The 12,701-nt window shown below is 40.3% G+C and overlaps 1 protein-coding gene across 1 annotated transcript; it reads right to left on the bottom strand.

The window, feature by feature from the left end:
- Positions 1-2,972: 2,972 nt before the first annotated feature.
- popdc3 (popeye domain containing 3) lies at positions 2,973-10,499 on the bottom strand. Its single transcript, XM_062063748.1, has 3 exons — positions 9,956-10,499; positions 4,569-4,677; positions 2,973-4,458 (listed from the first exon to the last, which is right to left on the bottom strand). Exons 1-3 carry the CDS (start codon positions 10,459-10,461, stop codon positions 4,192-4,194), a joined length of 882 nt encoding a protein of 293 aa, XP_061919732.1. The 5' UTR covers positions 10,462-10,499; the 3' UTR covers positions 2,973-4,191.
- Positions 10,500-12,701: the final 2,202 nt, after the last annotated feature.

Here is a 12,701-nt window from a genome sequence, read left to right as displayed (position 1 = left end):
AGTAACATGATGTGGCGGGCCACGATAAAATGAAGTGGCGAGCCACAAATAAAATGAAGAAGCGAGCCACAATACAATTATGGGACAGAGAGGCCACGATAACATGAAATGGTGTCCACAGTAAAATGATGTGGCGGGCCACAATGATAAAATTATGGGACAGGGGGCCACCATAAAAGGAAATTATGTCCACAATAAAATTATGTGGCGGGCCACAAATAAAATAAAGAAGCGAGCCACAATACAATTATGGGACAGAGAGGCCACAATAACATGAAAATGATGTGGCGGGCCACCATGATAAAATTATGGGACAGGGGCCACGATTAAAATGAAATGACGTCCACAGTAACATGATGTGGCAGACCACGATAATATTATGGGACAGGGGGGCCACAATAAAATGAAAAGGCGTCCACAGTAATATGATGTGGCGAGCTACAATAAAATGATGACAGGCCACGATTAAAATGAAAAAGCAGGCCACAATAAAATGAAATGGCGTCCACAGTAAAATGATGTGGCGGGGCCACAATGATAAAATTATGGGACAGGGGCCACCATAAAATGAAATGGCGTCCACAGTAAAATGATGTTGCGGGCCACAATAAAATGAAGTGGCGAACCACGATAAAATTATGGGACAGGGGGGCCACAATAAAAAGGAAATGGCATCCACAGTAAAATGATGTGACGAGCTACAATAAAATGATATGGCAGGTCACAATAAAACTATGGGACTGGGGGGGGGCACGATAGAATGAAATGGCGTCCACAGTAAAAAAAAATATATAGCAGGCCACAGTAAAATGAAGTGCCAAGCCACGAAAAAAAATTATGTGGCAGGCCACAATAAAATGAAGCAGGCCACAATAACATGAAATGGCGTCCACAGTAAAATGATGTGGAGGGCCACTTTAAAGGATGTGACGGATCACATAAAATGATGTGGTGTGCCCCAATAAAATTATGGGACGGGGGCCACAATAAAATGATATGCCAGACCATGTTAAAATAGAATAGAATAGAATAAATCTTTATTGTCCACCGAGGTGGGAAATTGTCTTTGGTTCACCAACACAGGCAACAGACAGCAATACAATCCAAACAGTGTCTTATATAAAACATATAACAAATACAATAAGAACAGAGATTAGGTCAAAACAGGAATGAAAGTAACTAAAAGTTTAAGGACCTAAAAGAGTATCAGTGAAACATAAAAGAAAAGCAGTTCAGGTCAAATGATCTGGCGCACCACATTAAATGATGTGATTGAGTTTGACACCTGTGTCTGAGAGGAATTTAGTTTCCATCAAATGGTCCTCAATGAGAAATAAATATTATGCTCTCAACACAATACATATATATTAGGATGTGTGCGTGTTTTTGCATTTGCAGCATTTTTATTTTGATCATGCGATTGCAGCATTTATAAGAGAAACATGTCAAACTGAATAATGTACTTACACACAGAAATGAATACATGTATGAATGTTCCTGAAATGCTATTTAATATAAATGTATTTAAAATCTTATAGCAGCAAATGTAGAAACCATTGTGTACCTATGAATACAATATGTGCCATATATTTACAATTTGGAATTTCTTAACTTATATTTCAATAATTGCACATGATTAACAAAACAATGCATTGAGAACACACCATTACCCACTGGTAATAACACTATATGTTATCTTTTCTGTTTATTACATTTCTGCACATCTCTATTGTTATATTCATATGACTCGATTAAAAGTAACACAAAACTGCACACTATATGATGTGATTACATTACTAAAACACGCACACAAAAAATGTGAATGATCAATTATCGTCTGACCATATACACAATTTCCACAAGTAAAGATGCTGACATGTTTTGTTTACTAACACAATAAGTTAAATATGTACAATAACTAACAACACAGGTACCATCAAATACTTTAATCAATAACATGTTATTCAGTGTCTTCAAATGTCAACTATCCAGTTTTATGTTCTTAATGTGGGAGTGTCGGTCAATTTGTGCTCTTGCTGACATCCCATTTTTTTCTATTCTTTTGTCCCATTGTTACAAAAACCCAAAGTAACTCTGCTTAATTGCCTTTGTTTCACACCTGACGATTTGAGCAATTTTCAAACACTTTTGAGATCAGTTTTCAAGCTCACCAGGAAAAATTAAATATCACAAACATATCATCCAAATATGGATACTATTTTATTCCACAAGAAAACATGCAACAAAAACATGACATCCTTGGTAAAGGACATTATTCTATCAAATATGTATTTTGCAGCAGAAACGGATCAGAAGTGAAAGGAAACGTGTTTGTCTATCGTGCTTGCCTATACTGTATAGTTATAGTTACACCTAAACTCTCCCTATGCATATTACTGTTTTTTCTGCAATCCGTCAAAGAATAATTGTGACAATTTAAGGAATTTTAAGTCTTATAAAAAATATTCTCATACTCTTAAATTGTTTTGATGTATGTACAATGGCTGTTACCATTTACCAAAATGTTGTCAGTTTCTACTCCTGTACATATGTATTATTTTATATGACACAACAAAGGTATCATATAGCCTTAGCTTACTGAATAAGCTACCAACAAACTCCTTTAACTTAACTATTTCACTGTCATTGGATCATTTAACACGAGTGGACAAACTATTAGACATTTCCGAGAAACTGAGTACCGTATTTTCCGGACTATAAGGCGCACTTAAAATCATTTTGTAAGGAAAAAGTTTGGTTGAGCTTACCCACCTCAAAGCAATTTTATTTGGTACATAATGTAATGATAAGTGTGACCAGTAGATGGCGGTCAAACATAAGCGATAAGTGTAGACTTCACCGTTTGACGTGCTTCAACATACGAGTAATATTATGGTGTGTGTATAAGGTAAGACATTATCTGCCGTTTTGTTTCGCAATGTTATGCAAAAACTACTTTTCTTACCTTCTGGTACCTTCTGATCTGTATTTGGGATCTGTATAAATCCTGAAAAACTGCACGCATCCACCTTTGTAGTCCGTGTCGACAATGGAGTCGATAAGTTTCTTTTTCTCTATTTTCTTGTTATGGGACATCCATCCTTCACTCTTGCCATTTCTAATATAAAGTAGTGTAAAGTTCTTACTTATATATGTCAGTAAACTCGCCATGAAAGCGCTAAAACATACCGGTGTAGTGAGTTTACATTATTCACCCAAGCAACTTTAGTTATTAGAGAGTTCCGGTCGCACGGTTTTTCACGGGACACATTTCCGGTGTTGTTGTTTCCGGATGAGGAGATTTAAGTAAAGTCTGAATGTCATTAAAACAGTTAGCTCCATCTTTTGACACGTCTTCCACTCCCGTCCTTGCACGCTACACCGCTACAACAAAGATGACGGGGAGAAGACGCTGCCGAAGGTGAGCCACGTAAATAAGACCGCCCACAAAACGGGGCATCCGGAAGCGACTGTCAGAAAGCGGCTTGAAGATGATCTGTAAAACATAATCTATGCAATATTTTGACCAAAGAACCACCATTACATGTTATGTAGACCACAAGGAAGTGTTTTCAAGTTAGAAAAAAATAATAATAATATGACTCCTTTAATGCGCCCTATAATCCGGTGCGCCTTATATAAGACAAAAGATCGAAAATAGACCATTCATCGGCAGTGCGCCTTATAATCCGGTGCACTCTATGGTCCGGAAAATACGGTATGTTGAATTGTGCGAGTGTGGTGACGTTTGATGCTTACTACAACACTGTCAAGCTATTTGAAATTAACTAAACCAGGGCTCTTCAATGTTTTCAAGGCCAAGGAGCCCCAAACTGATGGAGAGATGGAGCGGAGACCCCTTACTTATATTATAAGTCTTGTATAAAACTGTGTTTTGATTAAGACCTAAAAGTACCTTGTTAACCTGTTATTGTTGATTTTGAAAGTAGGCTTATCTCTTTTGAATAAACCCTGCTTTAAAGAGTTGTATATGTTCACTAAAGTGAGTGGAATCATTGTTAATATATATTTAAAAATGTTTACATTGAGGAAAAATGGCGAGGGAGTATAAAAAAACATTTAAAAAAAATAGTCTGAACAGACAAAACATATTAAACGTTACCTCTTCCTATGCTCACTGAGTGGGTGAAAGTGTGTCACGCCTGCAGCAGTGTTCGTGTGGTCATACAGTCATTCCTGCGCTGGGACTTTCGGGACGACATCTGCCGTTTCTAATTCGGTCTCTGGCATGTGACAGTAACTTGGTAAGCGGAGATCGTAGCGGTGCCCGGCGCAGTCGAATGCCTTGTCGTTAAGGGAGTACAGCTTGTCTGCGATGTCATTCCGCACAACCAGGGCGAAGATCCTGGCTATGTAGCGGTGTTTGGCAAAGAGAAGATAGAGTTTCTTCCTTCTCCATGCCACATATGTACACGGGTTGTCGGCTGACAGAGTGACCTACAGAGAGAAAGACACATGATGAATGACTGTAAACTCTAAACGTGTTAGAAAGGTGAGAGCTAATTCTCCTATTGTCAAACATGGGGACGGAAACATTGTGCTTTGACCTGGAATACACCCTCCTCTGATGGTTTGAGTGAGTCCCATTCTGGTGAATCCAAAAACTGAAAGGGGTAGATGTAGTGTAGAAACTCGCCCTGAACTGTCACTCTGATTCTGTAAGACAAAAAAAAAAATGGACAGTTGTTGTGTCAATGTTGCAACAATACAATCAAAACTAACTGCCGTTTTAATTTAATTCAATTGAGGACAAGGTGTGGTGGAAAATAGGGTTGTGCGATTTACACGAATGTGAGCACCCTTTGAGAAAAAAAAACAGGAACATTTGCCATGCAAACCCTGAAAGAAAATTTTGAAAATCAAAATTATACTTCCTGCAATTGCGTGCATTTCTACACTACACTTTATTTAAATCATGGATGCCCATTACGTCAATCGCGGAGTGTGTGTCAGTCGACCGCCATTCAGGCATTAAAAAAATTGACCTAAAAATTAGCGATCAATCTTTACCAAGACGTCACTTTTGTCACTTGATTGACATTCACGGCACCCGAGGGTCTTGCGAGTTGACTTAAACTTAGACTTAGGCAAACTTTAATGATCCACAAGGGAAATTGTTCTACACAGTAGCTCAGTTACAAACGATGGAAAGGACAATGCAGGTATAAAATAGACTAAAAATGTACCGTGGTAGCAATATAAAATATGACATATGTAATATTTACATAATATATGTACAGTATATGATATATACTGATATATTATATTATATTTTTATATCATATATACAATATATAACAATCACCATGTACAATATTACACTATATGTAACAGCTGCAGCATAAAATAGAGAGTAGATCCAGCAGAAAATATAAACAAAGAGAGGTAGCTAACATAGAAGGTGTCAGGTAATAGACAGATATAATCTATTGCTGTATGGCGAGTGATTATACAGCTGGATGGAGTGCGGAATGAAGGAGTGCTGCGCGACACTGGCTGCTGCGAGATCATTATTAAGAAAAAATGACCGACAGGAAGGCGAGAAACACTTGTTATTTCAACAGACTCCCATGCCGTACCTGCCGTCAAAAAGTTCCTGTCTTCACAATAAAAGCGCTGCTTCATCCTGCCCGCGCTAACATAATAAGAGTCTCAGAAAGCTGGCGTGCACAAGCTAGCAAGCTACGGAGTTTGCCGCCAATGTATTTCTTGTAAAGTGTATAAAAACGAGTATGGGAGCTGGACAAATAAGATGTCAAAAACCAACCACTTTCATGTGGTATTGGACAGAAAGGAGGACTTTTTTTCTCCTCCATTCAAAAATGCGGACATTATCATCACTACTGTCTGATTCCAATCAATGCAAGTCATCAGAATCAGGTAATACATCAACTTATATTCCGCTCTGCATGAAAGAAAGGAATCTATATATGTTAAACATGCTTGTATTATCATTAAACACCTTTAACTTGTTAACAAAAACGTATTTTTTATAAATAAATAAATATAAATTATATATATGAATGAGGTAGATCTCCTCGACTTGGTCAATTGAAATGTAGCTCGTCTGCAAAAAAATTGTGGGCACCCCTGCCCGAGATGTATTCTCATCTACCAACCTATTTTGGCTGTCTTTTTGACACTTACATGTGCCATGTACCACATAATGTTTACGTTTTTTTTTTAGTAGATCATTTACTAACATTGTTTTCACTGAAAATATTATGTAAAATTATATAACATGCCTGCAAAGAATTTAGAAAACATATCCCATTTGGCAATTCTACCTGCAATCTGATATATCACTAAGCTTTCAAACTTTGCTGTAAAAATCTCCTTCAGCATCTGTCCCTGACACCCGCATTTCAGGCTGGCCGCTCTGGAAACACTCTGTGGAAACGCTCCCCACCCCCTCGTCTGAGCTGCTGTGACTTAGATTACCATAGTAACTAGTAGTGTTGTCCCGATACCAATATTTTGGTACCGGTACCAAAACGTTTTCAGTACTTTTCGATACTGTTCTAAATAAAGGGGACCACAAAAAATTACATTATTGGCTTTATTTTAACAACAAATCTTAGGGTACATTAAACATATGTTTATTATTGCAAGTTTGTCCTTAAATAAAATAGTGAACATACAAGACAACTTGTCTTTTAGTAGTAAGTCAACAAACAAAGACTCCTATTTTAGTCTGCTGACGTATGCAGTAACATATTGTGTCATTTATCATTCTGTTATTTTGTCAACATTATTAAGGACAAGTGGTAGAAAATTAATTATTAATCTACTTGTTAATATCTGCTTACTTTCTCTATTAATATGTTCTATCTACACTTCTGTTAAAATGTAATAATTATTTATTCTTCTGCTTTACATTAGTTTTGGATGATACCACAAATTTGGGTATGAATCCGATACAAAGTCTTAATAGGATCACACATTGGTCATATTTAAAGTCGTCATGTGTCCAGGGACATGTTTCCTGAGTTTATAAACATAATATGAGCTTTGGGTTATGACCGAAAGGACAAGATCACGGGTACAAGCGGCCGAAATGAGTTTCCTCCGCCGGGTGGCGGGGCTCTCCCTTAGAGATAGGGTGAGAAGCTCTGCCATCCGGGGGGAGCTCAAAGTAAAGCCGCTGCTCCTCCACATCGAGAGGAGCCAGATGAGGTGGTTCGGGCATCTGGTCAGGATGCCACCCGAACGCCTCCCTAGGGAGGTGTTTAGGGCACGTCCGACCGGTAGGAGGCCACGGGGAAGACCCAGGACACGTTGGGAAGACTATGTCTCCCGGCTGGCCTGGGAACTCCTCGGGATCCCCCGGGAAAAGCTGGACGAAGTGGCTGGGGAGAGGGAAGTCTGGGCTTCCCTGCTTAGGCTGCTGCCCCCGCGACCCGACCTCGGATAAGCGGTAGAAAATGGATGGAAAGAAGATGTGATGTCAAAAAATAATCATAGTAGTATCCACTAGATCAGGGGTCTCAAACTCAATTTACCTACAAGCCACACAAAGTATTCACTTCAGAATCCCGTTTTAACCACGTGACTAAAGTTGTTAATTATCTCTACCAGCAGCTAGAGCAGTGGTTCTTAACCTGGGTTCGATCGAACCCTAGGGGTTCGGTGAGTCGGCCTCAGGGGTTTGACGGAGCCTCCGCCGCGGAGGTCAAGACACACCCGACTCATCGTGTAAATAAAAACTTCTTTCTATCGGCGTATTACGGATACGGCAACAGCAGAAGTCAGACTGGTTTGCAGGTGTGTAATTTGTTGTGAGTTTATGCACTGTGTTGGTTTTGTTCTTGGAACAAGGTGATGTTCATGCACGGTTCATTTTGTGCACCAGTAAAAAAACATGGTAACACTTTAGTATGGGGAACATATTCACCATTAATTAGTTGCTTATTAACATGCAAATTAGTAACATATTGGCTCTTAACTAGTCATTATTAAGTACTTATTAATACCTTAAACGGCATGGCCTTATTATAACCCTAACCCTAACCAAATAACTCTAAATTAAGTCTTTGTTACTTAGAATATGTTCCCCATACTAAAGTGTTACCAAAAACATATAACTTTGTCTTGAATTTGAAAACAAAAAACTTAATTTTTCACTAAACTGGTGGGGTTCAGTACCTCCAACAAGGTTAAGAACCACTGAGCTAGAGGAAATCATTATCAATGTAAAATTAAATGTAAAAAATAAATACATTTTGAAACCGTTTAGTTCTCCATGAGATGGAGAGAGACACTTCCGCTTTTTTATAGGAAGATGTTCTTGGTGTTGCCCAATGTGTGTTTTTTCATTGTAATTTTTGTGTTTTTACCGTTATGGTAATTAGAGTGTAGTGCAGACCTGGGCATTCTGCGGCCCGCGGGCCGCATCCGGCCCTTTGTGCGTCCCTGTCCGGCCCGCGTGAGGCCAATTATAAATTACAAAATACATTTTAAAAAGTATCTATGTCGAGTGTGCAATACAACGGTGCTGCTTTTGTTTTGAAAATCGTTATTTGTATTACTTCCGTGTGGACGTATGCGTGTGCGTGATTGTGAGTGAATGTGAACAGCTGCAATCATTAATTACAAAATAAAGTTGAAAAAACATCTATGTCGTGCGCGCAATACAACTGTGCTGCTTTTATTTTGAAAAGTATTATTTATGGGCGTGTGTCCGTGTGTAACCTGCGAGTGAAGGTGCACATTCAGCGACAAGTAATGCACGGTTTACACCCGAGACGCTAAAAAGAGAAAAGTTGATGAAGAATGGCGTGTTTCCAACAAGACATGGACTGCCATGCAACGTTCCCTCTAAGGTGCGTGCCTGCGCAATTGCGCACTGCTAGCGTCTGCTGCGCGCAGCAAATATATGCCGCGCACCAAATCAAATCCCATCTGAATTCTAAACAAAATAAACATATTTATTCTATGTAATTTTGCAATGCAACTTTGAGTGACAGTGACAACAAGCGGCCCTAACGGTGTTCGTCAACACCGTTCAATTGAACACCGTTCAATTATTGTAACGTCTATCGAGATGCTTCGAGGCCAGGAATTATATCGATCACTTTATTGAGCAAAACTGTTTATATTCGGCCAGAACCACACCAAAAACATAAGTAAAACACTTCTATCTCGAAAAACTAGTCATTTTCTGCCGTACAAACCAGGCCAAAACCAACTTGTCATCTGTCACCAACACGCATAGCACTAAACCACTGGTGCGTTTATGGCCACACAAAAAGTCGGACAACTCAAACACCACACAAAGTTACACTATGACTCCTCAGTCATACGTGTGCTTATTTTACTGTCATTTATTATTAATGTTAATTTATTTATATTAGTCATGGAATGCTGTTACACACACTATGTTGAAGTATTACTATTATTATGAATTATTATTATTATTTATCTTACGGTATATATCAAAAATAATATTGAGCAAAATTGAATTGAAATATTGTCGATGTGGCCCTCCAGCAGTGCTCGGGTTGCTCATGCGGCCCCCGGTAAAAATTAATTGCCCACCCCTGGTGTAGTGGTATTCAAGTTTGCCTAAATATATTTAACTATTACAGGGTGTGCAAATAGTAACCTTTTTACTATGAAGGCCCACAAGATATTGGCCTGTGGGCTGCAAATGGCCCGCATTCCGTGAATTTGAGACCACCGGACTAGATACACTCCTGTACTTGGTATCATTACAGTGGATGTCAGGTGTAGATCCACCAATGGCGTTTGTTTACATTTTGACGCCAGTGAGCTACGGTGTGTAGTGAAGCCCATCCATCCATCCATTTTCTACCATTCAAAGTTTGCTTATATAGCCCTTAATTACGAATATCTCAAAGGGCTGCACAAACAACAACCACACCCACTTCTAGTGTCAAAGAAAGGCCGATGTTGACATGATTGAAGTAGTCACCTGCCAGAAAGGAGCAACGACAACTTATCAATGGTGGTCTTCCCCTCGACGGCGAAGCAGTGGTCCTTCTCTATGGTGTGGACGTCTCCCTCGCAGCAGTTAACTATCTTCCCGTATTGTGTGAGTGACACTCCCAGCTTCTTAAAGAGGCAGTTGTAAAGGTCCTGGAAGTCCCTTTTGAAGGAGACGTTCTTGAGTCTGTAGGCGACGTGGACAAGCTGGCCCAAAGACACCGCGAAGAGCGCCAAACACCACAGGAAGGCGTCCGGCGTGCATGTGTCCGCCCAAGCCCACAGAGAAGTGCAGAAGAAGCCCAACGTCAGGAAGGTGAAGAAATATAAATGTCCATAAAAGCCGCTCCCTCCCATGAAGCCGAAAAATAGGAAGATGTTAGCGAGGTGGAACACGGAGCCCTCGGAGCCGTCTTGCCATTTCTCACATAAGGGGTACGCGCTCTCTGTGGGCTTCACCGTGAAGTTCATGGCTTCGAAGTCAGAAGGCTCCATCTTAAAAAAAAAAAAAAAAAAAAATCAAATATAAACAAAAAAAACAAACAATTGTCACCAGTAGTCAAGTCCTTAGTGCACTAGGTGAGTGTAAGCAGTGCGATAGGAAAGGTGCACACGCAGTCCGGACACCTGACTGTGTCAGGTCGGCGGTGTTAAGCCGCGGTTAAACCGGAAATAGCTTTAAAGTTGTAAAAATAAAAGTATGGTTTTGACAGTGTGACTTTTTTTTTTATTGCGTGTGTATTTATGCACAATACTGTACACACACAGGCGCATAGTATATCTTTGAAAACTTAATTCAGCAGCTCAATTCAAAAACTCTTACATTTTATTGTATTTGCTTGCGCCATTAAGAGTTTTTAGGTGACTCTGTGTTATACTAAATATTCCATCCATCCATTTTCTACCGCTTATTCCCTTCGGGGTCGCGGGGGGCGCTGGAGCCTATCTCAGCTGCAATCGGGCGGAAGGCGGGGTACACCCTGGACAAGTCGCCACCTCATCGCAGGGCCAACACAGATAGACAGACAACATTCACACTCACATTCACACACTAGGGCCAATTTAGTGTTGCCAATCAACCTATCCCCAGGTGCATGTCTTTGGAGGTGGGAGGAAGCCGGAGTACCCGGAGGGAACCCACGCAGTCACGGGGAGAACATGCAAACTCCACACAGAAAGATCCCGAGGCCGGGATTGAACTTACGACTACTCAGGACCTTCGTATTGTGAGGCAGATGCACTAACCCCTCTTCCACCGTGCTGCCCTATACTAAATATTATAATAATTAAATATTTTTTATCCATCCAGCCATCCATCCATTTTGTACCTCTTATCCCTTTCGGGGTTGCGGGGGGTAGCCTATCTCAGCTACAATCGGGATATCCATCCATCCATCCATCTTCTTCCGCCTATCCGAGGTCCGGTCGCGGGGGCAGCAGCCTAAGCAGGGAAGCCCAGACTTTTCTCTCCCCAGCCACCTCGTCCAGCTCTTCCCGGGGGATCCCGAGGCGTTCCCAGGCCAGCCGGGAGACAGAGTCTACCCAACGTGTCCTAGGTCTTCCCTGTGGCCTCCTACCGGTCGGACGTGCCCTAAACACCTCCCTAAAGAGGCGTTTGGGTGGCATCCTGACCAGATACCCGAACCACCTCATCTGGCTATGATATCGGGATATCATTAAAGTTAAAGTTAAAGTACCACTGATAGTCACACACACCAGGTGTGGTGAAATTACCCTCTGCATTTGACCCATCCCCTTGTTACACCCCCTGGGAGGTGAGGGGAGCAGTGAGCAGCAGCAGTGAGCAGCAGCATTGGCCGCGCTCGGGAATCATTTTGGTGATTTAACCCCCAATTCCAACCCTTGATGCTGAGTGCCAAGCAGGGAGGTAATGGCTCCCATTTGTAAAGTCTTTGGTATGACTCCGCATTATATACTACAGCTAATAATTCAAGAAAAGATAATTTAGTGTCACATAAAATTGCCAAAAGGCTTAATTTTGCAAACTGGTTCACACGCTAATAAGAAAATAAGGTGAAAAACATCCTGAGACTTCAGGGGTGTCAAAAGTGCGGCCCTGGGGGCCATTTGGGGCCCGCAGCTTCTTTTTTATTGGCCCAAGGAAAATTCTACAGACGAAATAAACACGTCCTAAATTAGAACATTAGACACAAAAAAAGAAAAAATGGAACCAGGCCAAATCCCCTCAAAAAAGTGACCTAAAAAACGAAGTGGCCAACTACCTGCGCGTCAATATGGTCTTACATAAGTTCTGTGAGTTCTGTAAAGAGGAACATGTGTACTTTACACATTTGTTGCACAATATTGTACGTTTTTTCAAGCATTGGCTTTAGTTGGCAAAATAATGTTATCTATTTATTTGTTTATTTGAATGGGACATTTCACAATACATACAGTATATTGCACAGACATAGCTACTAGATACTTTGCATTTTATTGATTCACCCAGTGTTATACTAAATATTGTAATAAGTAAATCATTTTTATCATTATATATTATAGCTAATAATTAAAGAAAGGCTCATTTAGTGTCACATAAATTGTCAAAAGGTTTAATTTTGCAAACTGGTTCACACGCTAATAAGAAAATAAAGTGAAAAACATCCTGAGACTTCAGGGGTGTCAAAAGTGCGGCCCGGGGGCCATTTGGGGCCCGCAGCTTATTTTTTATTGGCCAACGAAACATTGTTCAGACAAAATAAACACGTCCTGGA

Source organism: Entelurus aequoreus, linkage group LG11 (genome assembly GCF_033978785.1).
Source record: "Entelurus aequoreus isolate RoL-2023_Sb linkage group LG11, RoL_Eaeq_v1.1, whole genome shotgun sequence".
Taxonomy (NCBI): domain Eukaryota; kingdom Metazoa; phylum Chordata; class Actinopteri; order Syngnathiformes; family Syngnathidae; genus Entelurus; species Entelurus aequoreus.
The sequence above is the reverse complement of the archived record's forward strand: the minus strand, read 5'-3'. Positions and strand labels throughout refer to the sequence as shown.

Excerpts from the sequence above, each read along its gene's own strand:
- popdc3 (XM_062063748.1), bottom strand. The coding sequence starts at position 10,461 with ATGGAGCCTTCTGACTTCGAAGCCATGAACTTCACGGTGAAGCCCACA. Across the intron at positions 4,678-9,955 it reads TCGTTGCTCCTTTCTGGCAG|AATCAGAGTGACAGTTCAGG; the intron begins GTGACTACTTCA and ends TTTGTCTTACAG. Across the intron at positions 4,459-4,568 it reads CAGAGGAGGGTGTATTCCAG|GTCACTCTGTCAGCCGACAA; the intron begins GTCAAAGCACAA and ends TTCTCTCTGTAG.